This window comes from Osmerus mordax, chromosome 27, assembly GCF_038355195.1.
Source record: "Osmerus mordax isolate fOsmMor3 chromosome 27, fOsmMor3.pri, whole genome shotgun sequence".
Taxonomy (NCBI): Eukaryota; Metazoa; Chordata; class Actinopteri; order Osmeriformes; family Osmeridae; genus Osmerus; species Osmerus mordax.
In genome coordinates, this window is record NC_090076.1 from 4857508 (window position 1) to 4876394 (window position 18887).

Consider the following 18887-nt stretch of genomic DNA (forward strand, 5'->3'; position numbering starts at 1 on the left):
GCGTTTTACACCAGCAAACAAAATACAATCATTTCAAACCATTTACTTATTCATTTTGATTTTGTCTTATCATAGCCTACTGTATTGTACTGTAAATTTGCAAAAGCAATTTAGTTGATAGTTATAAATATGTAACTTACGCATACATACTGTAGGCATACAAACACATTTGTCTGTATTGTCCTGACCTATGAAAGTCCTCATCTAAAATGAAAAGTATTGTTGTAAGACTCCAACCAGGAAATTGTGGACTATATTTGAGTTCATGTGTATGCATGTGTGAAGACACGCGTGTATGTGTGCATGTATGTGTGTGTGTGTGGATTTGCTTGTGTTCCTCTGCAATATACTGTGTGAGTCGGCAGCAATATTGAGCAGAGTGAAATATCCACTGGAAGATAGGTACTTGACTTTTTCCTCGGGGTTGAGACAATTTATTATGATTGTCTCATTGATATCCATCTCCTCTACCCTTTCTATTCCCAATCATATCAATGGAAAAAGAACCCAAACCTACCTCAGCATACCGGCATGATGCAAAATATTGATTCAAGCTTAGCACAGTGTGCTTTACATCAACCAATATCATCACTCATGGGTTTATTGGCTGTCATCTCAATCTTATTTTCATCGTTGTCTTCCTTGACATGTTACATACAGTATAAACTGATTTTGATTCTCTCGTTCGTTTTTTTTTTTCTTTCAGTTTAAACCCAGCTGAACCCTGCTGAACTGGTAAAACATCTAGAACCATCCCTTGATATCCAAACCAGCTGTGTTTTCAACAAGCACATGAAAATACCCTAATGTACAACCCCAACAGAGAACTGTGGAGGAGAACAACACCAGAATTAGACACGCGGCCGGCGGACAACCTCACCATGTGAACAGGACCCTCTCAGCCTCGTCAGATGCTTGGCTCGAGACTGGGTCGACCCCGTGTTCTGTTTTCCCAAAGACTCGAACATCCTTCCCCCGTGCCGTGTGCGTGCGTGCCTGTGTGTGTGTGTGCGTCCACAGGATGTGTTGTCAGAGCAGGACACCTACTGCTAACAGCTGTGTCCCCCACCATCAGACACGGTCTGAGCCACGGCCCACAGAGGACACCCAGGGGACGAACGAGGCCAGATGCGTCCTCCAACCGTCCTCCCAACTTGTCCTTCCATGGCGTCCATCTGAGGGTTGAGGGCACGGAGGTCAAGATCTGCCCCCTCACCTGATGACCCCCCCCCCCCCCTCACCACCACCTTTTCTCCGACTGACAGATGGGCTGCTTGAGTCATCCCGAAGGTCTGTGGCACCTATTCCCGGTTCAACTCCGTCCTCAAGAACCCAACCACTTGCCCTCTGACCAGAACAGCCAAACAACACGCCTCTCAGATAGTCGGCGAGCGTCCCATTCGGGCGGAAATTGATTTTTCCCACCCTGGAATCCCTTTTGGGGATGTTCTCCACAGGCAAGCTGAGAATAAAAAAGAACTCGTTGGAGATGCCCGTGGCTTATGATCCCACCTCAGACTTGTGTTTACATTTCTTCACAATTGCTGAAACACATTTCTTGAAACAGTCACCCACTTTCTCAAAACTGTAAACACAAAACCTCAACTTCAAGCACTATTTACAAAACCTCTGAATCCTCTTGCAAAATGAAACTTTCGCCTCAAAACAGATTTACCTGTGCTCAAAATCAAACACTGCTCTCAAATCATAAACAAAGTGATCAAAATGATATACACTAACAAGCAGTCAGTAAACAATACCCCAAAAATTGAAGAATTGAAAACACATTGTTGAAAACATATAGTTCTCAGGAAGAAGTACATTTTTACGTAATCTCAAAACAAATTTCATATTTATCCGTCATTGTCTTTTGATGAACAAAAACATGTTTTATGATAGTAGCTCAAAATTGATCAAAAATTACTACTCTGCTTTGCTCTTTGCAATTTGTTTGTTCTTTCTCCTCCTTGTACCCCTATACAGTACTGTACCCTGCATCTCACTACTCACAACTCACTGTTGTTCTTTGTTGAACCTGCAACCAGTCAAAATCTATTGAGCAGTCAGTACTGTTACTGTAACAAAGGGAAAGCACAATGTTCAGGGCCATACAATGTGTTCATTGTACAGTATACAGCCTACACTGTACTATAGTATACAAAACTACAAAAGGGACAAAAATCAAAGAAGTAAACGTGATCAATGTGCTTCTTCTTGTCTTTGGGCTGGGTTAGGCCAGAGCACTTTGTCGACATCACAAGCAATATTTTCCCACCTTCAACAACCTGTTTGCTCTCTGAACTGGCTTACAGTTTTTTTCAATTTCTAAGACACATTTCTTGAATGTGTACTGTGTTTTCTCCAAACTCTAAACACACATCTTCATACTTACACTGTTTTTGCCAAACCCTTGACTTTTGACCCAAAATCAAACACTGTAGTCAAAACCATATTATCTGTCGTATAAACCTAACTTTGCATTCAAAATACACACAAAGCCCTCAAATAAATTCAACCTTCTGAATACCCTTTAGACACTGCTGGGAGGAATTGAAAACACTATTATAAAAAGGTTTTCAAGAACCATTGACTATAACGTGTCCCTGAATTTTAGATATGTTTCACCTCATGAGTTTGACATGATGTAAATCATAAAACTCACAATTACTGCAATTGTCCTTCTTACAGGCTGTTTATTTTCTATTATACAGCAATTTCATTTTGAGCTCTTGTTACTGTAGTAGTCACAGTATACAAATAGTAGCACTGTTAGTCAACAACACAAATGTATTGCTGTAAATTGTAATTTGGGGAACAAAGGCTAAGAAAACAAGGAAATAAACAAATCATCATAGGGATTTCTGTCATAGTGTGGCATGGATCTCATTTGAGATTGTTGTTCTTCTTCCTCTTCCTCTGCCTATTCCTCTCCCTTGTCCACCTCCTCTCATTTGGACAATTCTTCCTTTTCTTCTGATATTTTCATCCATGATTTCAAAGTACAGATGAGCTTACCTTTGTATTCATTCCAAACCCCTGATTGCTTGTTGAGTATATTTGCTTGTTAGTGCTTACACATGGATAATTGGTTGGTAAGGGTGTTTGAATTGCGCTGTTTTGGGTTTACTTATCAAATGGCAGTGTTTTCTGAATGACATAATGGTGATAATTGTGTCTTAAAGTAAGAGGTGTGTTTAGACTTTTGCAAAGAAGTGTGAATGAACCTGAGAAATGTGTCAAAAAGGGTAAATTGTGTTTAAAGATTGGGGTACATGGTCTTTCTGCTGGGATTTGGCAAAATGGTTTTGTGGGGATGGCTTACACATACCATTTTTGTGTGTTAGCAATCGAGAAAAACTGTATATTGGTTGTGTCACATCATTTGAAACAAGTGAAATCAATTTTGAGTGGTTGTGTTTAGTCAATGACATGTTTTCTCTATTTGTATTTGATCGTTGCCATTTGTGTTTACCAGTATGGATGACATGTGCATTAGAGTGCAGAATATGTTTTAAAAATGAGAATGTGTTTAGAGTTTTGCTGAAAATTCTAAGTGAGATCTGCAAATTGTGTTTTACGTAACATGTGAAATGGTTTAAGGTATTGACAACAAACAGGCACAATTAGCTACATGGGTTCAGGCAACTGAGAACTTTGTTCAGCCAATGGGTTTTAGTGTTTTATCAATTGAGAAAAACTGTAACTGCTGTTTGATCCAAGCATGGAGGTTTTTGACTCTGCTCTCGGTTTTGTTCAAAGCAAGGCTATTTGCCAGGTCGTCATTGCAAATTCTATTGATTACGGGATACTGAGAGACACCATTGTGAGTGAGAACGAGAGTGAGCGTGGGTACAGTGTGTGTGTGTGTGTGTGTGTGTGTGTGTGTGTGTGTGTGTGAGAGAGAGAGAGAGAGAGAGAGAGAGAGAGAGAGAGAGAGAGAGAGAGAGAGAGAGAGAGAGAGAGATTGGATCTGCTTTGAATGATTTTGATCAGTAAGTCTAGGACGTAACAAGTAACAATTTTGAACACCCTTCATCACAATCTGTATCACACAACTCACTTCTATTGGCAGAGCACTGATACACTCCACACAAAAGCTTTAATCATAGTTTCCTCTCTCTCTCTCTCTCGCCAGCTTATGAACACATTGTGTTCTCTGCTTTTTCCTCATGCCTTCTTGCATGTGTCTCAACTCAATCTTCGACTTTCTATTCTATCTTTCTCGACTTTGATTCTGCACTCAAAAGGGTTCAGACCTGCCCCCCAGTTTTTTCTGACCAGGTGTCCAACCCTTTCACGGATAGCCTTTTGACTGTCACACAAAGGATGGAGCAAACTGAAGAGTGGATTACCAAGAAGCCGACTTTAAAAAGAACACTGTCCGGTTGGACTGGAGTGGTGTCATATCTTCTGGTGAGATTCACATGCTATTCATACACGTCGTGCATTGCCTCCCCATTGCAATAACCACATTTTTTTTTTTACAGCAGTTTGGTTTGGTACAGAGAACGTGACAGAAATGAGAAATGGGGGCGAGCGTATTGTTTTCATACAGGTAATACCACAATGTGTTGGTCTTTCAGTTGCATCCTGTTGACAAATCAACAAGCTGCATTTGGTCTGCAATCTCTGTCTGTCTCCGAAGGTGGAATGTCACTGTTACTGAATGCAAATTCAGTCTTCTTCGATACCCATGGAAACACTGCATGATTTTGCATAGACAATGCCATTTAGGATTGAAGTAATGGACTTCTAATTTATACAAATAGGGCTGACAACGCCATTTGAAGGTCATATTTAATTCTGACACTTACTGGAATATGTTCAATTTGGATGCGTGTGTGTGTGTGTGTGTGTGTCTGTGTGTGTGCAGGGGGCAGGTGGGGTTATCTTCATGGATTTGCATACATACTTGAATATATATCCTCATTGTACTTTCGCTCTCCTAGGCATGGCTATCTCGAACACAGCAGCCGGAACCCTTGGAAGGTTCCGTGTCATGTGAGCAGTAGCTAGCAGAGTCTGCTCACATACCGACATCCTATCATCTCACTGAGTCCTAAATTGAAGTAGACATTTCGACCTCTCCCAGAGGGGCTTTTCGCACCAGATCTCGACTTAAGGTCAGCAGGAATCCAATGAAGAGTTGTCATAAGTGCTTGTCCCTATAGCTGTCCCTAGTGTGTGTGTGTGTGTCGGGGGGGGGGGGGGGGGGGGGGGGTTGTGAGAGGATTACGATTCATTGCATTCACACATGTACCCTCTCCCCAAACACACACACACATGCAAACACACACACACACACACATGAACATCCAGAGAGACAGATGCGCACACAGAGATAAACACACATGCACACACCCAGACACAAATCCAGAAACACTTAGTATTAGAGGAGCACAATAAATAGAATTCTGAAGATTATTTTAAAGGAAGTGCGGCGGAATTCGGAGAAACGCTGAATAGATAATTTGTTCTTTCGTGGTCAGCACAGCAGGTTTCTAGGATATAAATATCTAGAATCACATGTTTAATGTTCCCTTGATGTTCACATTTAGCTTTGTGGTCATTTTTAGTGTTTAGTGTTTGGTCAGATGATGAAAAACCAGCCAAACTGAAAGATCCAAACTACACAGAATAGATACAGAATTGGTGGACCTCTGGAAGGTTAAGAGGTCCATTCCCCTTTCATCCACTCTCGCATCATCATGTATCTCACCATCGTCGACCGTCTCAATGTCAATTCTCGCTTTCATTATTCTCCAGGACAGTAAAGCTCTTACCACCGCAATGGGATTAGTCCCACAACAACATCATTAAAAAAGATGAGATTAGCCAGCTTTACAAGGACCAAGAGGCAGTAACCACAACAGACCTGTCCCCATGAACAGGCCGGGTGAAAGCATATCAGAATGTTAAGTGTCTCTCTCTCTCTCTCTCTCTCTCTCTCTCTCTCTCTCTCTCTCTCTCTCTCTCTCTCTGTCTCTGTCTCTGTCTCTCTCTCTCTCTCTCTCTCTCTCTCTCTCTCTCGCTATATCTCTCTATCTCTCTATCTCTTTATCTCTCTCTCTCGCTCTGTCTATCTCTCTCTCTCTCTCTCTCTGTCTGTCTCTGTCTCTCTCTCTCTATCTATCTCTCTCTCTCTCTCTCTCTCTCTCGCTATATCTCTCTATCTCTCTATGTCTTTATCTCTCTCTCTCTCTCGCTCTGTCTATCTATCTATCTCTCACTCACTCTCTCTCTCTCTCTCTCTCTCTCTCTCTCTCTCTCTCTCTCTCTCTCTCTCTCTCTCTCTCTCTCTCTCTCTCTCTCATTAGTCTCTGTCCAAGAGCTGTTGTCAATAGAGACTGCGGAGTGAGTAGAGATGTCAGCACGCAATCTAGGGTTAGTGGAGTTCAGAGGTGAGTATGCTAATGGCATACCAGCAGCCACGGCGTTTGTTTGCTGCAGCGCTGAGGGGTTTGAAGGTGTGGTGAAACAGAACGAACCAAATTAGACGTCCCCGTTGGAGGCAATTATAAAACGGACGTGCTCCTCTTCGTCCGACATCACAAAAGGTTACATCTGTCAGATTTATTGTTCGAAGACTCCCCACCACCATTTCCAACCATCTTGGCATTCTGTTCTATGTTTTGATGCGTTCCTCAGTGTTACAGAAGCCCATTGATCTTTGAACACCGACTCTGAATCGTACGCATGAACAAGTCTTTCAAAATGACCTTGGCTCTCTCCTGCTGGCGTAACGAGCATATTTAGAGGTAGACGGTGAACTAAGACTACTGATTATCCCCCAATTTAGAGCTGGCTTGTACTTTCCAGTCAAGTCTCTCCCCTTTTACAGTAAGAAGATATTTTAGATATGTTGCTTGGGGGGGGGTCAAGTTGCCGTGCTTTCTGTGACTTTGTGTAATCCGATGAGAAAGCCAAACGGTCTACATTTCCTCCCCTCTGTAATGACTCTCTAATTGGCCAATCCAAGCCATGCATTAATGGCTGTTCTATTTCCTGGAATATTGGGGCGGTTCAGTCACAAACATCCATTTGCATGTGAGAAGGACGGGGATGTTAATCAGATTTCTAATCAGATGTTTGTGATGTGATTTTGGAATCAAGTGTTCTTTTTCTTACGTTAATGAGTATGATACTCCCAAGATGGCGACGCGATGGTGGGGCTGAGGTTGTCTCGAGCCCGTTTGCCTCCAGATTGTCTAGGTCTGAGTCGATTGTCTAGTTTTTTCAGAGGCGCGTCCTCTTTTTTAATCAGCTACACTTCACGTTACATTGTTATATTAAGCTCTGACACTGTGCTTTGGGAATTTGCTTCATTTTCACCACAGTCACTGTAGGTCCCTTTGAGTGACAGAGGTAACAGGCAACAGAAAAGGTTGATGAATGTCATGAGTGTGGAACTTGCTCGAAGAACACAATAAATCAATTGCCAGTTTTGTGTCTCTTTGTGTACATAGTCGCCGTCAAAGAACTAATGGTGTGTGCTCAATGACTAGGTTATTCCATGGAGGATCCATTGTTTCAACCTGATTAAAAGCCACGTGAGGCTGGTCTTCTGAATGAGAGAATCACTTCCTTGTTGAATAACAATGAAGGAATCAGGCGGACCCTCTGGAGATGGTACTGACCTGTCAAACCGATCTTCTCCAGAACCTTCCATAACTTACCCGCTGTCGCACTTCAGTTCAGTTCAGTCTACTACAGCGACAGGTGTTTCATCCTTACGAGGTGATTTCGTATTTTTCTATAGCATACCAAGTATAAACATACCCGCCCGTTCAGGAAGACCGTTCTGAGCATAAAAATAAAAGCATTCAAAATGCTCAAAACTGTCTTCCTGAATTGATATGAACATGTTTATGCTTGGTATGACATATATTTTCAAGTAGACTGACCTGTAAATATATATATATATTTATCAACATGAATGTATATTTATATATATATCTTTGACATCAATCTCCAAAGTACCTTGGGACCTAGCTGGACGAAACAAAAGCAACCAGCTAAATGGCATGTCACTCTCTGAAACGGCAGGACTGGTTGTGGCCTGTGGAGACGCCGGCAGGACATTTCAATGGAGCACATCAAGGAGTGTGACCTTATTATTCTGAATTATGCATCCATGGGATTGACAAGCAGCAATTCCCAGTGCTTGAGATGACTATGGTGAACAATGGTCTATCGAAGTGAAAGACATGTACTGTACTGTCTCAGCCTCTCAGGTGTCTTTCCTGTGCGTTCCTGAGATCAGGATAGGCCGTCACAGCAATATCAAAGGGATTTCATAATATTACCAACACATTCATTATTACACGTTTGATTAATTTATTGTGATGTGTGTCTGTCCACATAACAAACACACACATTTCACACACTTGTATCACAGCCCGTGCACTTTTATGACTATTTGTGAAGTCTAATACTGAGAAGTTATTAAAAGAACATGTTATCAATAAGAGTCGTAAATCTCTTAATTCCCCTGTCCTCGTGGGAAAGTAGGTTTCTTCTGGACTTTATGAAGAACACACAAGTGGAGTCATGATATCCATATACTGCACAGTCAACTCTGGAGGTTTTGGCACCTTTGGTAAATGTGACCAAAAAAGGCAATGAAAACCTTTTTGTCATGTTTTTCTGCTAGATATTATGAAATAATAACAAGATAGTTATTTCATTTTTAATCATGATTTCCTTAGCAGTAGTAGTAGCAGCAGTATTCTCTCTCCTTTAAATGAAATGTTTAGTCATTTCTGATATATTTGGACAGAGATAGTGAAGAGTGACTGGTAATGTGAAGAGGAGAGATAATGGGAGGTGGAAGGATATGCACAAAATGGCCCGGACTGGGTTCAAACCGGACTGGGTTCAAACCGGATTGGGTTCAAACCGGACTAGGTTTAAACCGGACTGGGTTCAAACCGGACTGGGTTCAAACCGGACTGGGTTCAAACCGGACTGGGTTCAAACTTAACTGGGTTCAGGCCTTGTCTTACATGGTACACGTACTTAACTGGTGGCTTAATCTTATTAAATATTTATTCATTTTTTGTTGTTGCCAGATGCAGTATGTGTAATAACTATTGCTACAGCAGCTGATTTTTTCCAGAAGAAAGGACAGTTCAAAACAAAACACAGAACAGTAATTTTCATATTCTTGGAAATGCAATCCTGCCTTGACACAAATCTATTCTTAAAACATTTCTTTGAACTCAAACCCGATGGGAAATATCTGATTAAAAATCACAAAATGCATTGAAATGTGCTATTTTTCCTTTTTTCAATCCACAAAGCACATGTAATCCCTCCAGCCCTATGAAGTGGATTTAACAAAAGACAGAGAGAAGATCAACAGTTTATTTGTGGATTTGTTATGAGGTTGGGGAATGCTCAAACAAACATTTTATGTTGGGGGAGGGGGGTAAAGAAAGAACACAGTCAGATGACTTTTGGGAATTTTTCTAGAGCCATTTTGCACAAAACAAACTGATTCCAATTATCTTCTCCTTTAGTCATAATCGTAACATGCACTATCATTGAATTATTTTGGAATAGTTTCCAGACTTAAGATATCTATATTATACCTTTTATATTAAATCATCTTGTATTTCGGGGTGGGTTTATACATCATTCAATACATTTACATTTAGTCATTTAGCAGACGCTCTTATCCAGAGCGACTTACAGTAAGTACAGGGACATTCCCCCGAGGCAAGTAGGGTGAAGTACCTTGCCCAAGGACACAACGTCAGTTGGCATGACTGGGAATCGAACTGGCAACCTTCGGATTACTAGCCCGATTCCCTCACCACTCAGCCACCTGACTCCAATACATAATGTATGTCAGCAATCTCCCACCTATGTTAAAACCCCATCCAGTTTGGACACAGCCAATGATGGTAGCATCAATTTGGATTCTGTGAGGCCAGCATGCAGCCAAAAAGTGAATTCATGGTGTCATGTTGCTGTGTCTGCTTACCAAAGATCAATGCAGTGGGATTGGCTAGACAAGAAAATGTCATGTTGATTTAGCTGCACAGAAAAAAAAGGTCTCACAGCCAGCTCATTTGTTATGGAAGGGCCAGTGTGTGTGTGCTTGTGTGTATGTGTGTGTGCTCGTGTGTATGTGTGCGTGCTTGTGTGTGGAGTCAGATGGCTGAGCGGTTAGGGAGTCGGGCTATTAATCAGAAGGTTGCCGGTTCGATTCCCGGCCGTGAAAATGACGTTGTGTCCTTGGGCAAGGCACTTCACCCTACTTGCCTCAGGGGGAATGTCCCTGTACTTACTGTAAGTCGCTCTGGATAAGAGCGTCTGCTAAATGACTAAATGTGTGTGCGTGCGAGCGAGTATGTGTGAATGATTGCTTGTGCATGATAAGAACGCAGACATAGTATTTTCAAAAACTCTGTCGTCCACCAAACTTTTTGCTCCCAGGCCGAAAAGACCGCACACTCCAACGGCACCTTTCTCTACAAGTACAGCAGTTACAGATTGCTGAGCGAGTGGGATTCCGACGCGGCGGCCCGCTATTGAGCTGAAGCAGCGCTGTAGGCCTATGCATTGAGGCTCAAGGTCTGCTCCCCAGTAACGCTCTCCCCGGGGACATGAAAGAACCATGAGCTACAGCTCCCTCATCAGAGAAAGCGTCCCTCCTGCACTGTAGCCCGTTTGGAGGTCAGGAACAGCGCCGAGCAGACCGAGGCCGACGGGAAAACGCCACCGACAGCAGGATCAAAAGCGCCATGTGGACGAAAGAATTCAGATCTCCTTCGAATCCCTCACCCTCCACTTTCAAAAGATTAAAGCGAATGTCTCCGACATTTCCATGCATGCTGACAATCAACGTAGGGATCTTTGGTGGTTATGCAAATAGCGCAAGTCCTGGAATATGAGATAGTATGGTTGACAAAGTTAAAGCTTATGGGAGCTGGCAGCTTCCCTCACATCCAAACATGGCTCACGTTTTGCTGTGATCAAACAGACCGCTTGCAGAACGAAATTGCTTCAGTCAAGGTCATGCGACTTGGAGGAAGCTTTTGTGGGGCGATTCTGTTCTGTTTATACAGTAGATTGGGCTGCTATTTGACTTGGTCCGGCACAAAACACCGGCGCACTCTGTTTCCATGATGCCAGTGCTGTATAATGGATCGGTCATGAAGTCAGTTACAGAGCAGCGATAAGGCAAATAAAGATACCACTGCCTGCATCCCCCCCCCTTATTTCTTTGAGTTAAAAGGCAGCAGGGATTTTACTACCCTCTTCTTGAATACTTTTACGACTGTCTGTCCTTTTTCAAAAGTGCGGGAGTGGCTGACGGATTGCACCATCTCTGGGAGGTTACATTGTAGATTATATTTTGGTGGTGGTGGGGGCGGGGGGGCATTTGAACAAGGTACTATAGGGTATGCACTGTTTTGCATGCTTTATGGTTAGGAAGGGACAAGAGGAAAACTATTCTTAAACTGTCAATTTTGATGGGGACAACGCTCGGACCACTCAAATACATCCACACACGCACGCGTGTGTGCACCCACACGCATCTGCTTCTCTGTGGCCCCAAACAGGTTACCAGACCTCTCTCTGCCATTATTATAAAGCCAACATGACATTTCCCTGTCCAGCAAACCTAACATTGATCTTTAATGCATGAGCTTCATGGAATTCATGATTATTTAAAGGAGTGTCTGGAATCCCTTGCCGTTTTGTGCCTCCGCCACTTACACAGTGGCTATGCTCAATCATCAGCCTCTCGAACCCTAGTGGCAAGACATGCAGCAGAGCCATGCAGCCATGAGGGGATTTTACATCTGTGGTCTCTTGCCACCTGCCTCTAGGCATGAATTTTAGGTCCTGGGGTGAGGATTATGAGATATGGGATTATTTAGGAATATTGCCCCCCCCCCCCCCCCCCCCCCACCCGCGTTTTTTTTTTTTACTGTGCCTGTATTTCTGTGTTGTCTTCACATGTATTAACCATAGGGTGTTTTGAGAATTAAGGCCAAATGAACGGAAGCAGGGCAGAGTGGGGTCACCAGTGCTCGCACGACAACAACTGATTTTTTCCAATAGATGCCGACTGTTTACGTAACTCCATTCAGGAGGTGTGATTAGCTCCTATCGATCCACCCCCGGCGGATCGACTGGTGGACGGGCACGCCTGTTCAAACCGAGATACAGAGAAAGAGGCTAATGTTGATCGATAGCGGACAAGCCTTTTGTGGAGATGCTTAGCGAGGATAAAGACAGAGAGTGGGAACCGTTGTCCAGAACGGGGACAACTCTCCCCATGTGAGGCTGGGCACCATATCGATGTAGGGATGTAGAAATCCTCAGAGCAGAGCTGGATGATGGAACATCCAGAGGCCCGAGTCAGCCGAGTGATATCCCATTCTGTTTGGAACGAAAGAAGTTGGCGGCGCCACAGAGAGAGAGGAGACTACAACCAGAGTCAGATCTACTGGCTGACTGACACGATGAAGTCGAAAAAAAAACAGACATGAGACGGCAAAAAAGAGAAAGAAAACCAGACCAAAAAACCCACTGTACACTCGTGCTTTTGTTTAGTCCTTTTATTCCAGTTCCTTATTGTTAGTCGACAGCGTACAACCGGCAAGCCATTTTGCCACTTGTAATCATCATAGTGCAATTAAATAAACAATAATTTACGTCATGTTTTAAAGCCAAAGTAACCAAATAGATACAACTGCATCTGGAATGTAAATACAGACCAAATGAACCAGGCATTTTCCTATACCATTTAAGATACATATGATTTCCATATACACAGAAATAAAGTCACTATAAGGAACCCTGAGAACACATCAAATGAGCTAGATCAAACGATCATTTAACTGGACCCGGTTCAAACAACCACTTCAAGGTTCTGAAAACAAACATCAATAAAAGCAAGATAGAAAATGATTTTGGCTTGGACCTAAATTAAATTGGTCCATCTAAAAACCCAATCCAATTTGTAGACACAGAGGTCTTATTTAAAGTACAGCGCTAAGATGAAGCGCTTTTTATTTTGATACAGGTGGAAATTACAGTGCACATCATTATTTCTTACAGAAATGTCACTTGAATATTGAAATAAAGATTGGAAGATTTTAGGCTAACTTTACAGCATTTAAATGTTATACAATCAGAAAAGAAAGAAAATTGAAATTGCACCCAAACAAAAAATCATTTTATGAAATAACATAGAACGACACCAAATTATTATTATACCAACACAATTCTTAATTATCATTAAAACGTTTTTGGAAGTCTGAAATATTAAGCAGTGGGCATAAATGATTAGCTGTTTTTTCTACAGGTTATGATACCATGCTCAGGTGATTTTCTCCCTTCAGCAGTAGAGCATCATGTTGGAGCTCTGGTACAGATACATGTAGGCGTCGCAAAACAGACGTTTTGCCACGCCCTTCATGTCCCGTGGCACCTGATTGGCCAGCTCCGCGAGGGGCATGTCCAAGTAGACCGCCACCTCTGGGCAGGCCTGTACTTGAGGGATGTTGAAGCCATCAATCTCACCTGCAGACCACAACACGCAGAGAGAGAGAGAGAGTTTAGGGCTCCACTTTCAACATCCATTGACATCCAAGAATAACAGAGGGTGATGGGAGGAAATCAGGGAGGAAAACCAGAGATGAATTAGGAAGAAACTCATTTTCGGCATACCGTTCCCCCCCCCCCCCCCCCCCCCCCCAGACACAAACCCTAACGCTCACCCTGCCGGTCGGCCATGCTGTCGAAGAATATCCAGTCGGTTTTGTTCGGTCCGTGTTTGATGAAGGAGACGTAGTGGCTGGTCTCGATGCAGAGCACCGCGAACAGCTCCAGGGTCTCCCGGGGCAGGGGGCGGCCCGGCGCCCGGCCAGGGAAGCCCTCGGGGAGGCACAGGGCAGAGCGCTGGTGGGAACTCCTCTGGGGGTGGGAGTGCACCTGGAGGAACCATAGACAGCCTGCTGAGCACCCGGGAAGAACGGTCCGGAACGGCCACTAAGACTGGCGCACGTGTAGGCAGGCGTCCAAGCAGACTGACAGAGATGGACCGCGAGAGGAATGCGAATACAAGTGAACGGCCACTACAACAGGCAGCCAGGTAGACAGACATATCACACATAAACAGGATACAGAAACACATACGGACACACCCGTTGTTTGCGGACCATCTCGAGCCTACCTGCTTGGAACATGTCTTGCAAAACAGTTTGAAACCAGTCCTGCTGAAGACCTGGTCTCTGAAACAGTCCACACACTCTTCCTGCGCCAGCTGACCGCACATCACACACTGCTGGGGACCTGCGACGCACACACAGACACATATATGTAGTGCATGTGCCGTGTTTTGTGTGTGTGTTTGTTTGTTTGTTCAATGGACGTGCGCACCATCTGAGAGGAGGTGAGTAATGTCCAGTTCCAGTGAAGGGATGATCTTCTCAAACATCTTGAATTTTTTCCCAAAGCGCGGCATTTGCAGTATGACGCAGGAGGGGACCTGCAGTAGACATGGTGAAGAGAGTGTATTGACACACACAACTCTGCAATAGAAACCTGGAGACACTGAGACACGGAGAGCAGAAACACGACGGGAAATGAGAAGGCAGAGCAGCAACGCCATCTGCTGGGATCCTACTGCAACTGTAGAGAGAGAGAGAGAGAGAGAGAGAGAGAGAGAGAGAGAGAGAGAGCTAGACAGAGCCAAAGAATGAGAGGGACGGAGATAGAGACACAGAGAGAGAGTGAGAGATAGAGAGCTGAGCGAGAGACGGACATGGAGAGAGACAGACAGACAGACAAGAGCCCCAGCCAAACTGACAGAGTGCCCGACAGACCTCGGCCAGTCGGAGAGCAGAGCTGTGGAAGGAGTGCTCCAGCAGTTGCTGGACGGTTGGAAGGACCAGGCTGTGGTTGTGGTCCAGGAAGATCTGGTAGCAGTAACTCTCCTGGACCTTGCCCCCTGCTGAACTGTTAACCCCCCCACCACACACACACACACACGCACACACACACGCACACACACCGTGAAGGATTAATTGTAATATTGAATTTGTATATATATTATATATTGTTATATTACATATTCATGTATTTAATGGATATGTATATTTGAGATCTAATATATACATATATAGGTATATTGATAATATTTGGATAATCTATCTCGTAGTGGTGTGTAAACATAGGCAGGGCGAGGTGGAGTTGTGACGCTGCCATACATTTTGAGGAGCGGCTCCAGACACAGGATCTGGTGCATGATGAGAGACAGGAACTCCTCGGGATCTGACAACAAACCCACACACAGTAGGGGTGTTAGCCACTCCTGTCTGCACGGCGAGATAGCAGGCTAGCGCTAGGCTTGGAGGCTAGGCTAGGTGGCTAGGCTAGGCTTGGAGGCTAGGCTAGGTGGCTAGGCTAGGCGGCTAGGAGACTAGGCTAGGAGACTAGGCTAGGAGGCTAGGAGACTAGTATAGGAGGCTTGGGGACTAGGCTAGGAGGATAGGCAAAACGGCTAGGCTAGGAGGCAAGCCAAGGAGGCTAGGCTAGGAGGCTAGGTGGCGTGATCACCTTTCTCCTCAGTGGTGTAGGAGTGGCAGTAGCCGCGATCCTGGAGCTGCTGGCGAAGCTTCATGATGTGTTTCCCCTCCACGAAGCCCTTACTGCAGAGGAATCCAACACACACACACACTGCTGTGATGTAATAAACCATGCATTACTTAATATCTTCCGAGCTACAATGCCATGTCAGTATCACACAAACACACAATATACCGCTATATATAATAACAAAATATGCATTACTTAATATCTTCCAAGCATATAATTCCATGTGAGTATCTCTCTCTCTCGCACACACACACACACACACACACACACACACACACACACACACACACACACACACACACACACACACACACACACACACACACACACACACACACACACACACACACACACACACACACACACACACACACACACACACACAGCTGACCTGCGGAGGGGGTTGACAATGTCATGCAGCAGTGTGTTCTGGATGGGGGCGTCACGTGTCTCTGTTGATTTAAACAGGAGGGAGTCCAGGACTGAGGTGCATGAGAATAGACTAGAGAGAGGGGAGAACACACACACACACAGAGACACACTCGCATGAATGGAAAAGTCAAAGTGCCTTCACCTATTTTGAAAGAAACACTAAGCTAAAGTACATCATCATCATCCTTCTCCTCATCCTAACCTGAAGAGGGCCGAGTCCATGTAGCAAGAGTTGCAGTGACCCTGGATCCCCTTCATCCGGCCAACCAGAATCTTGCCCACCTGCTCCGAGCTGACAGGATCAACATTTCCCAGCATTCCTAAACTGTGCTCAGCTTCCCGCTCTGAGGTAACACACACACAAACCAACAAACAAACACACACACACACAGACACGGTATCTGCTTACGATCTCGACAACAGCACAGCAAAGACGGCAGGTGTTCTGAGCAGTACGAGCCCCTCTCACCATGACCCCCCTCAGGCGCCCCCCCAAATCGGGAGTCCGGGTGGCAGGAGGCCAGCTTGACGAAGAGTCCGTGATGAGGAAGACACTGGAACAGTCTCCTCCCCTTGAAGGTCCCATCGCTTACTCCAATACTGTCCTCCTGGAGAGAGACAACTGGTTTGTATAGACAGAAAATAGACCAGGGCAAATAGACCAGGGCCAACTGACCAGGCGAACAACAGTGGGGTTATAAATGGCCTAAAAGCGATCTGGCCATAGAGTACAAGTTCCATTCTTGGGAGAGAGAAGCTCTTTTTTCTAAAAACAGCAGGAGGTCAATATTGAGTTGGCCTACCAGCTCAATGCCAGCCCTGGTGTGGTCCAAATCAGGCAGATCCCCAATCCAACGGATGGTTCCATAGGCAGGACCAGTACCCAAATGAATCTGCACCAGAGAGTCCACCCCCAGATCTGGAATATGGCCCTCCCTCTTAGGCACCTCAGGCACATTGACGTCCATGGCGTCCGATTCTGGGAATCAGCCGAGGACAGATACGACACGATCAGCAGACTGCACACGCTCAAGCGCGCTGGCGCACACACACGCACGCACACGCACCTGGCAGGAGCGCCTCCTTAATGACACACTCGATGGGCACCCAGACTTCTCCTCCTTTTTCTCCCTTCTCGTTGGTGTCCTGCAAAACCACCAGAGCATCACTCGTCGTGCACGTGCTCACGGCTCGGTCAGGCCAGGCGTCGTCGCTGGGAAGCGGGACACTCACCGTGGAGATGAAAACATGCCTCCTCCCCTGCTTCTCCTCCAGGCCCATCGCCATTCCATGTCGGCCGTTCTCCTCATCCTCGAGGAAGAAGGTGACTCTGTCCCCGGTGGCGAAGGACTGTGGGCTCGACTGTGGTGCGGGTGCTGGAAGGATGGGTGTCAGGGGCCTGACTTTGGAGAACGGGGCAAACATGCCGCTATCCTTACTACAGGAGAAGAGGGTTTTGGAATGAATTGTCCCATCGGTATTTCCTTTGCCTTTATCCTGTCCATGGGAGAAAAAAAACAAGTCAGGCTTATATTAATTTCTTCTCACATACATTTCAGATACAAGAGTGGTCATTTACTGTATATGACCCAATAACCAGGATACGCACCAATTACCGTAAATCTGAAAAGAGACCTATTCATAGTTAAAACCACAGGTGCAGTTAAAGCCATCGTGTAAATAGGGTAGGATGTCAATAATGTGTTCATCATGCACAATTCACATACCTGCAGTTCGATCCCAAAGAATGTCCCCGCTATAGGGTCTGGGTACTTAGGATCTGTGATCCTTCCTATGTAGCGTATTACTCCCTTCAGCTTCTTTTTCTTCTCGCCCTCCACTGTGACCGGCGTGTCTTTGGTGAGGCCTAGCGCTGTATGGAGAGCCGCCTCCTCTCTGAACCATTTCAGCCTTTCTGCGTTGTCTTTTAGAGCCTGCAAAAGCTCAGCCTCCTTAACAGTGATTTCCTCTAAGATACTTGTTTTCATCTTGGAGTCCAGTCCTGAGTTGTCAATGCAGATAACAGGCACCTCGTTGCTATCTTTCTTCCGTGTCCTGTTCTCGGATAGGTAGCAAATGTGACCTGCGCTTATGGTCTTGCATTTGTCGGTGGTGATATAATAAGTCTTGCCATCGGTACCAGAATTCATGGTTGCTCAGTAAAACTGTGGGATTCACCTTTAGGTCGAAAATAAACAACAGTGTAATATGTAGATGTGACAGGACAGAAGAACAGTCAATTGAAACATCACGAAAAGATAAACAAAAAGCAAAAACCATATTTGCACCTGTTCCATCAAACTGGATTTGATGGAACAGCTTGAAAGTTCGAGCTAACTAGCTAAATCAGTCAAGTAGGCTAAATTTACTAAGTGAGTTTGCCTACACAAAGTTGTTTGTTAGATTTCTATAGTTAACTTCATAACAGTGGGCATGAGTAGCTAGGCGATTAGCCAGGAATTATAATCAAACTCACCTGTTCGTCTGGGAAAGTTATACTTGGCAAAGGTTTATCCTCTGGTAGCTAGCGGCAGAACATAGGTGGCTAACATAGCTATAATCCAGTCACTTTCACTTCCCTTTTCGTTTCTGACTGAAGTGAACTGTCACGTCAGACACTTCGTTAGCTAGGTATTTTAAATCATCACTTATACGATCATTGTTAACACACTGTATCCAGTCAGTGTTTTTTCCACTGTTTTTTTTCTTTATCCCTCAAAAAGTCAAACTTAACGTGTATTTTAGATATATTTTGTCAACACAAACGCATGGACTTAATCGCACTGTCATTGGACTAGGATTTGGCTACCTCATTACATCATCTATGAGCGTCT

At 44.5% G+C, this 18887-nt stretch overlaps 1 protein-coding gene across 1 annotated transcript; it reads right to left on the reverse strand.

Annotated features, from left to right (window-relative positions):
- Positions 1-12573: 12573 nt before the first annotated feature.
- cyldl (cylindromatosis (turban tumor syndrome), like) lies at positions 12574-18832 on the reverse strand. Its single transcript, XM_067230323.1, has 15 exons — positions 18530-18832; positions 17781-18231; positions 17287-17550; positions 17121-17199; positions 16857-17032; positions 16523-16661; positions 16256-16397; positions 16013-16123; positions 15583-15674; positions 15234-15297; positions 14850-14982; positions 14404-14512; positions 14198-14316; positions 13743-13956; positions 12574-13545 (listed from the first exon to the last, which is right to left on the reverse strand). The coding sequence occupies exons 2-15, from the start codon at positions 18201-18203 to the stop codon at positions 13361-13363; spliced, it is 2250 nt and encodes a 749-aa protein (XP_067086424.1). The 5' UTR covers positions 18204-18231; positions 18530-18832; the 3' UTR covers positions 12574-13360.
- Positions 18833-18887: the final 55 nt, after the last annotated feature.

Coding starts and splice junctions, on each gene's coding strand:
- cyldl (XM_067230323.1), bottom strand. CDS start 18,203: ATGAATTCTGGTACCGATGGCAAGACTTATTATATCACCACCGACAAA. Junction 14,317..14,403: donor TACTCACCTCCTCTCAGATG/GTGCGCACGTCC, acceptor TGTGCGTCGCAG/GTCCCCAGCAGTGTGTGATG. Junction 13,957..14,197: donor GCAAGACATGTTCCAAGCAG/GTAGGCTCGAGA, acceptor TGGTTCCTCCAG/GTGCACTCCCACCCCCAGAG.